The sequence below is a fragment of the Sphaerodactylus townsendi genome, linkage group LG05, assembly GCF_021028975.2.
Source record: "Sphaerodactylus townsendi isolate TG3544 linkage group LG05, MPM_Stown_v2.3, whole genome shotgun sequence".
Taxonomy (NCBI): domain Eukaryota; kingdom Metazoa; phylum Chordata; class Lepidosauria; order Squamata; family Sphaerodactylidae; genus Sphaerodactylus; species Sphaerodactylus townsendi.
Genome location: NC_059429.1, coordinates 75,607,227 through 75,622,275, shown reverse-complemented (window position 1 = coordinate 75,622,275; position 15,049 = coordinate 75,607,227). Strand labels below are relative to the sequence as shown.

The 15,049-nt window shown below is 45.5% G+C and overlaps 1 protein-coding gene across 21 annotated transcripts in view; it reads left to right on the top strand.

Annotated features, from left to right (window-relative positions):
• The window catches only part of PTPRF (protein tyrosine phosphatase receptor type F), a 623,992-nt gene that overhangs the window by 538,588 nt on the left and 70,355 nt on the right, over positions 1 to 15,049 (top strand). For all 21 annotated transcript variants that reach the window (XM_048497079.1, XM_048497096.1, XM_048497095.1 and 18 more), the window contains 3 exons: positions 166 to 747; positions 1,212 to 1,345; positions 2,765 to 2,909. In XM_048497079.1, the coding sequence (XP_048353036.1) occupies positions 166 to 747; positions 1,212 to 1,345; positions 2,765 to 2,909 (861 nt within the window). The remainder of the gene's footprint in view (positions 1 to 165; positions 748 to 1,211; positions 1,346 to 2,764; positions 2,910 to 15,049) is intronic.

Sequence of the window (15,049 nt, the reverse complement as noted above, 5' to 3'; positions counted from 1 at the left end):
CAAGCAATATATGGTAATATGTAATATAAAAACGTGTGCCCTGAGTATGAAATGATTTCTGCCTTTAATGGAGAATGTTAGCAAAAGTCTGAACCTCTTCTGTATTTCTGCACATTGCAGTACTTGCATTAATCCAATTATTGACAACATGCTTTCTGCTTTCAGCTCTGCCAAAACCACCAGCAACACTAATAGTGACTGAGACAACGGCTACAAGTGTGACTCTCACCTGGGATTCAGGAAATGCTGACCCTATCTCCTACTATGTCATCCAGTATAAGTCTAAGACTTGGGAAGGCACTTTCCAAGAAGTGGATGGTGTGGCAACCACCCGCTACAGTATTGGAGGCCTGAGCCCTTTCTCAGAATATGAGTTCCGAGTTATTGCTGTCAACAACATTGGCAGAGGTCCCCCTAGTGAACTGGTTGAGGCACGGACAGGAGAGCAAGCCCCATCAAGTCCACCTCTCAAAGTGCAGGCACGGATGCTGAGTGCTAGCACCATGCTGGTACAATGGGAACAACCTGAAGAGCCTAACGGGCAGATCCGGGGCTACCGGGTGTATTTCACCACCAATCCCCACCTACCACTCAATATGTGGCAGAAACACAACACTGATGACAGTCATCTTACCACTGTGGGAAGCTTGATAACTGGGACTACCTATAGTATCCGCGCCTTGGCCTTCACTTCAGTAGGAGATGGGCCCCCTTCTGATGTCATCCAGCTCAAAACCCAGCAGGGTGGTATGTATGATAGGTTGAGGCTGAGCACTGTCCTTTACTTGTCTACCCTAATTTTGCAGAGAGCTGATAATTGAAAGCCCAAGGCCATGTTTGAGAAATGATTTTTTTATTGCAGGAAGGGAAAATCTTTAACCTTGTACTTTTGGCTCAGATTGATGAGCAATTTGCCTTTCCCATATACTGAAGGCAGCATTCCATCAACAAGTTAATATGAGAGGGGGAGGGATGCTTAGATAGTTAACGGCGGCTCAGATGGAGATAGTTAAGTTAATCACCAACCTGAGAAAAAGCATAATTTCCTATGCTTGAATTTGGAGGTTAGGGAAAAAACTTGAATGGATTAAATGGAGTTCATGGACTGGCTATTGAGATGCATTGGCATTAGGGCTCATTACTGGAAAGTTTCCTAAAGCCTCCTTGGCATTCTTTCTCAGGCTAACGACTCGTATTTTATTGACCCGCAGTTCCATCCCAGCCAGTGGACTTCCAGGCTGAAGCAGAGTCTGACACACGGATTATGCTGACATGGCTGCCAGCATCCCAGGAACGCATCACTAAGTATGAATTGGTGTACTGGGAAGAAGATGACAAGAACCAGGTGAGGAACACTATGACACATTTGCTACTCAAATACTTGTATCAAGACTGCGTAGAGATCTGGGATGCATCTTGAGATGCCATCTGGCTATTAGACTTAGGCCCAGTTAAAATGTTCACGATAGCAACGTCTGCCTGACCAGCTGTGGAAACATTAAAATCCTCTTTCTGTGTTCATCCATTTTGTAATCGTGCCAGAGCTGCGTGTCTTTGAGCAACCCAAATGTGTACGAAGAAAGCTGAAGCACACTTGTAGTTACATAGAATCTTGACCATGAGATGCATTCTTTAGCACGATCCATACTGGAATAGATATAAAGGCCTTCAAGCTATTCACTCATGATTGTGAAGCTTTTCTTCCATGTGTGTTATCAACAGCATTGGCTCACTAGCCAAATTTGCAGCAAGTAATGAATTAGCATGACTGCAAAGGAAACACACATCTTTTTAGCTGTGAAATTCGTTAGATTTCGAAGGAACTTGGTACAGTGTATGTTCCGCCTCCGTTTCATTTTCACCATAACCTTGTGGTGTAAATTAGGAGAAGTTTGCTGGAAGAGTGAAGATTGATACCTCGGTCTTCCTATTCCTACTTTAACCATCGTACCACACTGTCTCTCCTTAGTCCCCTTAAAATTTGAATACACTTTTCTAAAATTGAGTTGTTGTGGAGGGAGCACAGCTGGTGAACAGAGCTCATGGGTCTACATGAGGTCATAAAGGGTCTACATGAGATGATCTAATGTTCAGGACCCCCCAAGTGAGAAAGAGTGGGAGGACAATATTTTGGAGGCACAAGTCAGCCCGAGGGGGTGGGGGGTGGGCTGAAACCTGCATCATGCTTCAGACAGAATGCATTTCATTTATTTTACTTCTAATGCAGTAGTGCACTGCAGGCACTAGAGGTGTACAGAAGGCAGAGCACAGTAAGTATCAGTTGCTCTGCTTTCTCCTCCCAATATGTATGTGTATTTGTTTGCAAAAAATATTCTACTTTTCATGGAGGAAAGTACTGAAGAGCCAATCTTCTAATAAATGGAACTCCCATTCTCTCTGGCTTCAGAGATTCCATTAGGCATTTTATTTTTGGTGAGGGATATTATCATGGTATAAGGGTTGGACTCCTCCTCTTAACAGATTGTACAGCCTGCAGAGGCTTGTATGAGAATATCTTATGCTTTGCTGTAGAGACACAATTCTTGCACCTAGGAGCTTGGCGACTGGTGCTATTACTGTTAAATGAGCAGTATGTTAAAATTCATAGTCAGGGACTGAGGATTTTTATTTACTTATTTAAAATTGTATACTGCCCCTCCCCTTTTGGGATTCTAGTAGCATTGGGATGGTTTAGAACCAAAAGCCACATCCATCCTCAATTTCCATCCAGGTTAAAAGGAAACTTACCTCTTACCTTTTCCAGCATAAGAAGACATTTGACCCAACCTCCTCATATGCAGTTGAAGGACTCAAGCCGGATACAGTGTACAAGTTCCAGCTGGGAGCCCGCTCTGAGCTGGGGCTGGGGGTGTATACTCCAGTGTTGGAAGCTCGGACAGCACAGTCTAGTAAGTGTCTCTGCTTGGTTGCAGTTATGTGAGCAAGATGCAAAGGGGTATATATAGGCATTTGCATGAGAGTAATAGGGATGATGGAATCAGTAGCTGGAGTGATGGGCCAGCTGGGGCTCTGAAGCACAGCCTTTGGGGCAGGGTAAGTCTTGTGCCTTTTGTCCTTCAGACCATGTTTTTCCCCATTTCAGTCGGTGGACTCACAGATATACTGGGGGAAGGGAGTAGGTGGGAGAAGTTGGTTGAGATGTTGTCCATGTGTCTCTGTGAGTTTACTGGCACATTCTCCTTCCCCCCTTGACACTGCCATCCATTTGTGAGCAGGTTTAGACTGAGTGCTTGATTTCTACCTCTACTGCATGCACCTCCTTGCTCTGCATGTGCTCTGATCTCAACCAGAGATGCCATTGCCCTCCTTTTCCCATTGCCTCAAGGCACACCTAGCCATCTTTGTAGAATGTGTATGTCACACGCATTACATTGCTGCTACAATGCAGGCAATTGCAAGGGAACAAGCTTTAACTCTGGTTGGGGCCCCTGATCCTTTCAAGTGGAATAGTTAATAACCTCTTTTGGAGAAAGTATGCTGAGAGAGATGTTGTAATGTATCATAGGGATGCTTGATTTTTACGGAGTGCAAAGGGGGAGAAGACTGCTCTGTGGTTTCTGCTCCCATAAGAAGGCTCAAGGCAAGGCTACAGTGGGATTTAGCAAAAGAGCCAGATTAAGAGGTGACCCATTCTGAACTGCTTTTGTTCTCTTCTCAGCCCATGTCCTGATGGAGTAGGAGACCAGTGCCCCTTATTGGCAGCTCAAAATTCTGCACATAGGCAGATAAAAGCTGTCAAAGAGCTATGAGCTAAGCTTGTTTTCACTAAAGATTTGGGGGCCTGTTATTATGCAAGGAGCTTTAAAGGGGGGGAGAAGAGACATTTCTGTTTCTACCATCTGTCAAGGATTTTAGCGACTGTGTGGGGCAAACATTGGAAGAGACAACAGCAGTTCTCTCCGCATGGAGTAGAGGGTGCCTGGGATGTATGAGGATGTGACAGAACTGCTCTTTTTACGATTGAAACGACCTTTCCTCCTTTCATTAGCATATTAATCATGAGAATTCTAGCAGCCTTGTTCAACCTGCACTTCAGCTAATGGGATCTTAGTGCCAGGACGACGGATTGGAGAGAATATAGGAAACAGTATTCAAATGGAAGCATTATAAATATTTGACATTGGGGGCATGCTCCGAATGGGGAGGCTGGTCATTGTTCTGTTCAGCAGGAGCATGTGTATCGACAGGCAGTGACTGGGCACTTTCCCAACCACAATGCTGTTAAAACAACACTTATAAATCCTGGCTAATGTAAAGTGCAGTGCAAAGATTTCCAAACGGTGGCTAGAATATAGCTCTGCATGAGTAGAGTCATGCTAGGAGCCTGTGTGAAGGGCAATGAGGTCCAGCAGCAATAGACAAAGGTTAATCTGATTTTATGTAGTTTTAAGTATTCATGGATCCCAGTTCACAACTGAAGGATGGAACCATCCCTCTGAGTGTGGGGAGGGGAACAGGGTGAAGATTATTCTAAGAAATGAAGTATTTGGTACGTTGCAGTAACAATGATATCATTTCTTTTTTCTTGCTGAGTGTGCAAGTCAAATGAGAAGTTACACACCTGTTGCTTAGATCACCCTTTGCCTTAAGCAGTTAGTTCGAATAATTACAAAAAAGCCTCGATTAATTGCTTTTTAAGAGTTTCAATTGGCCTTCTTCTCTTGGTATATCAGATGATCTCATATTCAATAGATGGCTGGCTATTTGCTTTTCTCTTATTTAGAGTAACCTATCAGATAGTTAAACATAATCACATGATTGTGAGAAATCAAACTTTAGAGAAAAATAAGACTGATAATTTTTCTATCAATAAGCACTCCTATGAAAGGCAGATCAGATTTTTCTGGCTACAAGTCGCAAATACAGAGGTTTAAGAAGAGGTGAGATCTTTTGGTGAGATATTGGGTACTTTGAGGTTCTTTTAATAATCCCTAAAGGCAGAGACAAAAACTGAAGCCTGATTTGTTTTAAAGGACTATAATAAATTATAATATGGATAAGCAATGCTAGGAACGCTGATACTATTAGCACCCATTTCCACAGTTTCTATGGGGTTAATTCTTTTCTGCTTTTATTTTCGATTGTCTCACTCAATAAAAAGAATCTTCTCCTTCAGTGGGGTTTTTCATTCACGAATGGTTCCGGTCACACCCCCTAGAATCCAGGTAGGGCTACAGAACTTGCTGTTCTCCTCCCTGAATGACAGGTTGCTGTCCTTCCTCTTACCTCCAGTTTCCATAGCCCTGGTCCAGTCAGGTTGCTATTTAGGATAACGCCACCATTTTGCTTTACAGTGGCTGAGGAAAAAAACCAAATTGGCTTCCTCCATGGCTGTGGAGGGAAAGAAGAAAAACAAAAAAAGAAAGGAAGCTGTCTTGCCCAGAAAAACCGAAGGGCTTGGAGGCAGCTCACCTGAGGTGACTGGGGCTGGGCTCCCTGTCTTTCTGGAGCAACCCAACCCACTGGCTGCCTCTTTTCCAGGATCAATGGGAGTGTCTCATGACTTCCCGGGCTCACCGATTTTGAGGCTGGCGATCAAGCCCCAGCCAGAAACATTGACCGCAAGGAGTACTTTGTTTGGCGGAGACCAGAGCCCTTCCACAGTGGCAAGTTTGACTGCTGATGGGTGGGAATTAGATCCCTTGACTCCGGGGATCTCAGTACAGGGACTGTCTGGCTGGGCAACCACATGCTTCTAACCAGCTCCAGCTGCACGATTTTGGCGGAAATCTCCAACATGGTGCCACTGCCGTTTGCCGCAAATCCTGTTCCCACACAAAATGCAGAGTAGGTGGAAGCACTGCCTTCAGTATTAGTACAGCTGCTGATGCAGCAATGGCAAGGAGGAGGATCAGCAGCTGCAGGGCTGCAAATCTGGATCCATCCAGCATGCCTTTTGGAGAAATGACCCTTAACCCCCCCCACCCCCCACCGCGCACCACACCAAGGTTCTCTGATACAGGGAGGGCGGGTCATTGGACTATTCCCACCCCAGATCAAAACTGTTATGTCTCAAAGAATCAGGAGTCGGAGGAACAAAACATGGTGCTTTATTTCAAAGCTGCTACTCACACATAGCCTAAAATCACTCTGCAGCTGTGCTCAATATAACACACCTACTGATTACCAATTCCAGTGCAACAGCTGCAGACTCTTAAAACAATACAGTACCTCACAATCAATACAATACATTACACCCCTTCCCCCTAACTCCTGTAATAATCTGGTGGAATTCTCTTTCGCTGAGATCGTCTCAGCTCCCGCTCTGGCTCCTGAGTCTGTGTTTGTTCCTGGTTCTGCAAAACAATTGGACCCTTTGCTGTTTCCTTATCCTGCATCTCCATCTGTGCCCTTAACGCCCCAGGTTCCTCTGGGACAATTGGACTATTTACTGCTTCCTCATCCTGCAGCTCCATCTGCCCCCTTAACGCCCTAGATTCGAGGACCTGGGGTTCCTGATCTACTGTTGGACCTGGCACTCTCTTCCTTACTTGGTCAACATGTCTGCGGATCACCCGCCCCTCTTCAGTTTCCACCCTATAAGACAAGGGCCCTGTCGGCTGCCTCACAACTGCTGGGACCCAACATGGACCTGCTCCATAATTTCGGACATACACCGTATCATCCCTATCAAATGTCCGAGGTGCTTTCAACACCTGATCTTCTTTCCGTGGACGATCATCAACTGAATCGGGATGCATTCGGTCCAGCAACGTTGTAAGTTTCCGATTCATTAGCAACTCCGCAGGACTCCTCCCGGTGGCTGTGCACGGTGTTATGTGCTGTGTTAACAAAAAATTCGCCAACCGACGGTGCCAATCCCTCTACTATTCGCTGCAATGCATCCTTCGTTGTAACGCACCATCCTTTCTGCCTGCCCATTCAGACGTGGATGAAAAGGGGCCGAGGTAACCTGGCGAATAACACCATTGGCCCAGAACACTCTAAACTCCTTGGCTACACCCGCTGTCCCATTATCCGATACCACCGTGATCCGGGAGGCTATGGGTTGCAAATAACTTACGCAGTGCCCTAATAACTGTTTGTGATGTCATTGACATTACTGGCACTACTTCTAGCCATTTGGAATATGAGTCCACTACGATGAGAAACACCTGGCTTTGGAAAGGCCCTGCAAAATCAATATGTACCCTTGACCACGGTCTTTTTGTGGACTCCCATTGATAGGTAGGGGCCTGAGGTGGGGCAGGTCGCGTTATCTGACACTCCCTGCACCTGGCCACCCATTCTTCTATTTCACTATCCATCTTTGGCCACCACACATAACTACGGGCCAATGCCTTCATTCTCACTATTCCGGGGTGCCCTACATGTAAGGCCTCCAGCACCCTAATCCTTAAGCTGCTGGGATCACTACTCTATTTCCCCACAGTAAGCACCCCTTGTGGACAGATATCTCGTGCTGCCTCATTCCAAATGGTCTGAATTTTTCCTCTAACTTACCCAATGGCCAACCCTTCCATGCCCAATTCAAAACTCGGGCAAGCACTGGGTCCTTAGCTGACCTTTCTGCTATTTCTGCCGCTTGCACTGGAGGCTCTGATAACGATTCCAACATCAAAACCTCCAAAAGTGGGAATGACCTTCCTCCTCCCTTTGTACTGGCAAGCGACTCAACGCATCTACATGACCAATTTTCTTCCCGACTGGTGCTGCAAGACATAATCATATGCATTCAGGAACATTGCCCACCGCAGCATTCTAGGGGACAATATCTGTGGTGTCTGGCGCTCTGAGGAAAATAATCCCAACAGCCGCTTATGGTCTGTAACAATCATAAATGGTCGCCCATACACGTAATCATGAAACTTCTTAACCCCAGCCACTATTGCTAATGCCTCCTTATCAATTTGCGCATTTCGCCTCCGTTGTAGACAACGCCCTAGAATAATACGCAATTGGAGCTTCCCGCGATATCCTCCAATTGATGGCTCAACACTGCTCCAACTCCATGCAGGAGGCATCGCGACGTCAAAATTAATGGCTTCCTCTCATCAAAATGAACCAATACACTTTCTGATGACAACAATCGCTTGACATCTCGGAATGCCTTCTCATGCTGACTCTGTCCACTGCCACACTGCCCGCTTATCTAATAAACGATGCAGTGGCTCCATCGTTGTGGCCTTATGCTTTAAGAATGAATGATAAAAATTTAGCAATCCCAAAAATGCCTGTAACTCTTGCTTTGACTGTGGTGCTGGGGCATCCTGGATGGCCCTCACCTTTGCTGATGTCCGGTGGATTCCCCTTGCATCTACCATGTATCCCAAAAACTCTACTTGCGCTACTCCAAACACGCATTTTTCGCGCTTAACGCGCAACCCTACATCTGAGAAGCACTGCAGTACTTTCCGTACCCGTGTCATCAGTTCCTCCTCAGTTGCACCCACTATCAAGACATCATCAAAATATGGTATGACTCCCCGCAAGTTTTCTTAATATTTCTTCCATCAAGCTCTGGAATATCCCAGGAGCTACGCTCACTCCAAATTGCAGCCGCTTTTACTCTGAATGCCCCCCTGTGAGTCACTATCGCCTGGGCTTCTGCAGTGGCATCATCCACTTCCAGCTGTTGGTATGCCTGCGCTAGATCTAATTTTGCAAAAACCTTTCCCCCTGCCAATGTTGCTAACAACTGACTGACAACTGGCACTGGGTACGGATGTTTCTGCAATGCCTTGTTAATTGTGCACTTATAATCAGCACAAATGCGCACATCCCCATTGGCCGTCAGGGGTCACAATGGTGGAGTTTCCCATTTTGCATTTACCACTGGCTCCAATATTCCCTGTTCCAATAACCGATCTAGTTCTGCATCCACTTTAGAGCGCAAAGCAAATGGAATACGCCGTGATTTTAGACGTATTGGGGGTACTAAAGGATCAAGATGCAATGATATAGGTGGACCCTTATACTGCCCCAGTCCCTCAGCAAACACACTCTTAATTTCTCCCACTAGCACCTCCCATGTCAACTTGCTAACCTCATGAATTCCAGTAATTACAATTCCCAACCTCCCAAACCAGTCCAACCCCAATAGGCTCGTCCGCCTTCCTTCCACTATTAACAATTTCAAACATCCATCAAACATATGATATTTCACATGGACATTACACATGCCAACCACAGGTACTCTATGTCCTTGATAATCCGTAAGTGGTAAGTCACAAGATTGAATGTCCAAATCATCCTGTGGGCAAAATGTTTTATAAGTGTCCCATGAAACGCCTGAGACTGCTGACCCAGAATCCACTTCCATCACACAAGGGACATCCTGGATCTTCACAGTCACCGACAACTTACGCTGGATCTCGGGTTGCACGTGGTTAATTACATCAGCTGCGTAAACACCATCACACTGCTCATGTGGGGGGTTGGCCAGTCAAGCCAGCTACATGGGGACAGCAAGGTGCATCCACAGAGTGTGTAGCAGATGAGCCGAACATGTCTTCGTGGTCCCTGAGGGCTTTTTTTCTCTGCACGCTCTCCCAATATGCCCCCAACGTTTACAACAGAAACATTGTGCCTCTTTAAATTTACACCTTTCTCTCTCATGGGGCCCACCACAACTCATACATTTCTCTGTTAACATCCTCCCCCTCTGTTGTGGTGGTCTTCCCATCTTCATTGCACCATGCTGCAGTCTCTGAATTTCCCCCTTACCCCCGCCTACCGTCCCACTGACAGCTGCTTGCAATCTCTGTGGGCTCCTGGCTTGTCGCGCCTCCCGAGTAGAGGCTGCAGCAAGTTCAAAATTCAAGGCTTCTTGGTATGCCGTTTGAAAAGTCAAGTCTGTCTTTGCCAGCAGCAACTTTTGCAATGGTGCCTCTCTCAGGCCACAGACCAGACGATCCCTTAACCTTTCTTCCAAATTGGAGAAATTACATTGTTGTGCCAACCGCCGTAAGACTGCAACATAATCTGCAATGCTTTCAGTCCCCTCCTGATCCGCGTTTATAAAAAACACTCCGTCTAGCTATTTCTGGACGGTTGGGGAATGAAATGGTTCCTTAATGCAGTCAGTATCTCTACAAGCGTGTTGTTGATAAGTCTCTTGGCGCTATCAATGCTGAGGCGAGATCAAACACCCCTTCACCAAAGAGGATCAAAAACACGGCTCTTTTCCTTTCTGGGTCTGTTATGCCATTTGCCAGAAGATAAAATTCCAATCGGGCCTCATAACTCTGCCACTTCAAAGGAAACTCCAAATTAAACTGTTCCAGCTGCCCTTGAAAAGCCATAATTTACTCACAGTCCTTGCTTCACAAAAACTTGCTAGACTCGTCATAAGTTTATCCTCGTCGCCAATATGTTATGTCTCAAAGAATCAGGAGTCGGAGGAACAAAACATGGTGCTTTATTTCAAAGCTGCTACTCACACATAGCCTAAAATCACTCTGCAGCTGTGCTCAATATAACACACCTACTGATTACCAATTCCAGTGCAACAGCTGCAGACTCTTAAAACAATACAGTACCTCACAATCAATACAATACATTACAAAAACATCCCCCAGTCAAGAAAGCAAGATGATTCTACTCTCCAGAGGATATCTCGGTGAGGGAGGAGGTCTAATCTGTTCAGTCTGTCTTACCCCACCCACAGGGGCAAAAAGCCCCTAGGAAATCTCACCATCTTCAACGTGAGACAGACTTGGAATGGGAGGAGTCCTCCTCTGGCAGATCAGATATGGTGGGAGCAGATAGAGAAGAAGGAGAATGGTCAAGGAATGAAGAGTAGTCTCAGGACAAATCCTGCTGACTTATTACTAATGTACATTGTAAGCGCTTATCAAGGAAAGCTATTTCTACTCTAAACTACCAAGTCAACAGCTCTAACAGTGCCATCAGATTACTTGGAACAATATGACACCAAAGTTTTCAAATAGCCTGCCAATCCCATCTCAGGCTGCCCTTTCCCCAACTGCTTCCTTAAAGTCATCAAAGGAGAGTGAGCTACGCCTGGCAATTTACTGAATATGATTGCAAAAAAAATTACACCTTGCCATAACAAGTCATGCAGAAATTAAAAGTACTCTTTGTTGATGGTCCGGTGGCTGCTCTACACACTGGTGAAGTACTACCAAAAGATGATGAAAGCACACTTAAAAACTGCTTTGAACATGAAAATGAGATAGCTCTAAAGAAAGCATTTGAAGTGCCATCCTTGATGATCAGAGGATTGGGGGTCCTGTCTAGTTTCACTAGAGCTTCCATCATCTGGACCAACAACCTCTCTAAGGAGTCTGAGGTGGATCTGGCAAACTCAAGAGGTTCCTGCTTAAGATAAAATGCACCTCTCCATTCGTACTGGATGCATTCCAGGATGCTTTGCAATTCTGTTCCAGATCCAGATGGCGATAGTCCTTGTCCGGAGGAACTTTGACTAAAGGTCTGGAAATTCGATAACATTAGCCTGGAAGGCTAATTTAGCAGCAGAAAAGTTTCCTGGCAAACTACTCTTTGGTGACACACCCCTGTTTAAGGTCTTAGTGGAAGCCAAAGAGAAGAATAAAGCTATGTCCTCCTTCTCTTCTTCAGCCAGCAAAGGCAAAGATCAGAAAGGCAAGAGCTCAAACTCCTTTTGCTCCTTTCAGCCCTCTTACAAGTGAAAGGATTACAAGCCATTCAAATCAGGAGGAACCTCTGCCTTCAGAGGAAGAAACCAGGCTCACCAATTCCAGAGCAACTACAGCAAACAGGACCAAAACTCTTCCCCAAAGTAATCCTCAGCCTGATTACAACATCAGGGGTTGGCTAAGCTCCTTTCGGGAAACATGGTCAGAGACGGTGAGTGATCAGTGGATATTGGGGGTGATTTGAGACGGGTATCAGATATAGTTCTCCTGTCCCCCTCCCCACCTGTTCCAAACTTCCCTGGAAGCCAGATCACCAGAAAAGACTGGCATTCTGCAGGAAGCAGTTCAGTATCTCATCAACATTGGATAAATCAAAACTGTTCCACTGGATCAGAGAGGTCAAGGGATCTACTCACTATTCTTTACAATCCCTCCAAAATTGGGAGAGTGGAGGGCAATCTTAAACTTGCAGAGGTTGAACCTGTGGGTGGTCAAGATGAAGTTCCATATGGAGTCTGTCAAATCCACCCTGCAGGTGACACAGCTTCGATATTTTTTTATCTCCATGGATCTGTAAGAAGTCTCTCTTCACATCCCAATCCATGTTTGCTCCCACTGCTTTTTATGTTTCTGTGTAGGGCAGCAACACTTTCAGTACAAGGCCTTGCCCTTCAGTCTGTCCTCAGCTTCCAAGATGTTTACAGGCATAATAGCCAACTTGGTAGCACATTTTCGTCAATGTGGAATCCATGATTTTCCATACAGGGATGACCTCCTGCTCAGGGCAGATTCGTAGGAGGTCCTTATCAAGGATGCCCAGGCCACCATCTAGGTACTGGAGGACCATGGATATCTCCTCAACAGGGACAAAAGCAACTTGGTTCCTTTGAACATCACTATGCATCTAGGAGGCAAGATAAATACAAGGTTTCCCTCCTGAGGGACAAACAAATCGAACTCACACATTTGGTTTGGGAGGTCTGTCTAGCACCCAAGGCAGACTTGATGATGTTGGTTACACTATTAGGTCTTTCATCTCCACCATCAACATCATGCCATGGATCATATTACATGCAAGGCCCCTTCAGTACCGAATACTTCCATACCAGAGGGACATCGGAAAACATTGCCGCAAAATGATTCAATTCCCTCAGTCCCCCAGAAAGCGACTCAAATGGTAGTTAAGGCCTAACCACATTGCAGAAAGCTCCCTTTCTCTCCAACTGAATCTCCTGATGACCACCGATGCAAGCAAGAGAAGGTGGGGTGCTCATAAAACCAGCATGGTGTAGTGGTTAAGAGCACGTGCATTCTAATCTGGAGAACCGGGTTTGATTTCCCGCTCTGCTACTTGAGCTGTGGAGCCTTATTTGGTGAACTAGATTAGCTTGCACACTCCAACACAAGCCAGCTGGGTGACCTTGGGCTCGTCACAGTTCTCTCCCCACCCACCTAATGGTGTTTGTGGGGGGGGGGGAGGGAAAGGAGTTTGTAAGCCCCCTTAAGTCTCCTTACAGGAGAAAAAGGGGCATAAATCCAAACTTCTCTTCTTCTTCATTGCCAGAACCTTGTAGCCCAGAGTGCCTGGTCATCAGTAGAAAAAAAACAAAGTATAAATTGACTGGAACTTTGGGCTATAAGTCTGGGCATTCTCACTTTTCAGGACAGATTTCAAGGATGACATGTCCTGGTCCAGATGGACAATATTATGGCCAAATGCACATGTCAACAGACAGGGGGACATGTACTCTCTGTATCTTTACATAGCCAGAGAGACTCATTCTCTGGGCAGAAATAAATCTGTCAAGTCTCCATGCAAAACATCTCAGTGCATTTCTGAACAGCCAAGCTGATTGGCCAAGTCAGTTGGACTTGGACCAGAATGAGTAGGCCCTGAACAAGTCAGTGTTCCAGGTAACCGTAAAGAGGTTTAGCCTGCCAATCCTGGATCTATGTGCTACCAACAAAAATTGTCAGCTTCCCAGATATTAGGGAAGCTAATTCACAAGATGAAGCAAGAAGAGGCTACTAGAATTACAGATGCCTCTTCTTGCTTCATCTTGTGAATTAGCTTCCCTAACAGAGAAATGGGCGGGAAGGCATACATCAGACCCTGGGGCCAGCTTTGTCTAAGACTTTGGGTATCCACCCCTCTGCTTGATTATCTTGGTAATGAGCATAATATCTGGGAACCTGAGGAAATCTGCCAAGCTGCAACCTAATCATCTTTTTTTGCATTTGTGCATCGCTGCAGACTAAACATTCAGTCCTTTGACTGAGGCAGTGTTTGGTTGTAGAGTTCTCCACAGGTGGTTCATCAAGACCTCTGAGGTAATAATAGTTACTTCTTAATTGGGGTAATTTTCTTCCACCTAGGTTGTTTGCTTGGTCATATAACTGTCAGTGAATGATGAGCCCCACTGAAGGAGAATGACGGGTCGTAACTTACCATGAAGGTGTCTTTTCTTTGGTGTGGCGAAGTCATTCACTGTTCCTGCACAGAAGTTGTTGGGAGTAGAATGTTTACATTTTTTAGGTGGAACAGAGGTTGTTACTCCTGGAAGTTAGAGGAAGGACAGCCCGCTGTCACTCTGGGAAGAGAACAGAAAGTTCTGTAGCCCTGCCTGGACTGTGGGGGGCGTGACCTAAACTGTCAGTGAATGACTTTGCCCCAGTGAAGGAAGATACCTTCACAGTAAGTTCCAACCTATTGTTTTCTTTGTTTAATAAAAATTAAAAGATTATATTGGTACTTTGTCCAGTTGCTAATAGCTCAAAGTAGAAAAAACAAATTCACGTCCAAAAATTATTTTTGTATTATCAAGAGTTAGAGACAGAAGAACTTCTCTAATGTGATCAACCCCAGGGCTCTTTGTGGCTGATCAGTGTTTCACAGGCAAAGCCTTGAAATTGTTCAGTGCAGTCTCTTAACAGGGTTTGGGGGATGTTCCCACACTTCAGAAACACTAACATTGCTGAATTAGCGATCAGTGGGATGGGCTCGTCACAGAGTCTACTAGCATGAGTTGAATACTCAAGTACAGTGGAACCTCGGTTTTCGTCGGTCATCCATCTGGATTACCTTGGCGAAAACCGAAACCAACGAAAACTGAGGCTCCCATTGGCAAGCAATGGAGCCTGCATGGGTCGCCGGTTTTCGTTGTGGATGTCGCGCAGACGAAAACCGGCGATAACCGAAGTAACCAACAAAAACTGAGACAACATTTTCGCCCAAAGAATCAACAAAAACCGAAACCAACAAAAACTGATGTCAGTGAAAACCAAGGTTCCATTGTATGCCATTCTGGCTCTCAGAATTATTCAAGATTTTCAAGTCTTGTCGAAGGCTTTCATGGCCGGAATCAGTGGGGTGTTGTGTGGTTTCCGAGCTGTATGATTGTGTTCTAGTAGCATTTTCTCCTGAT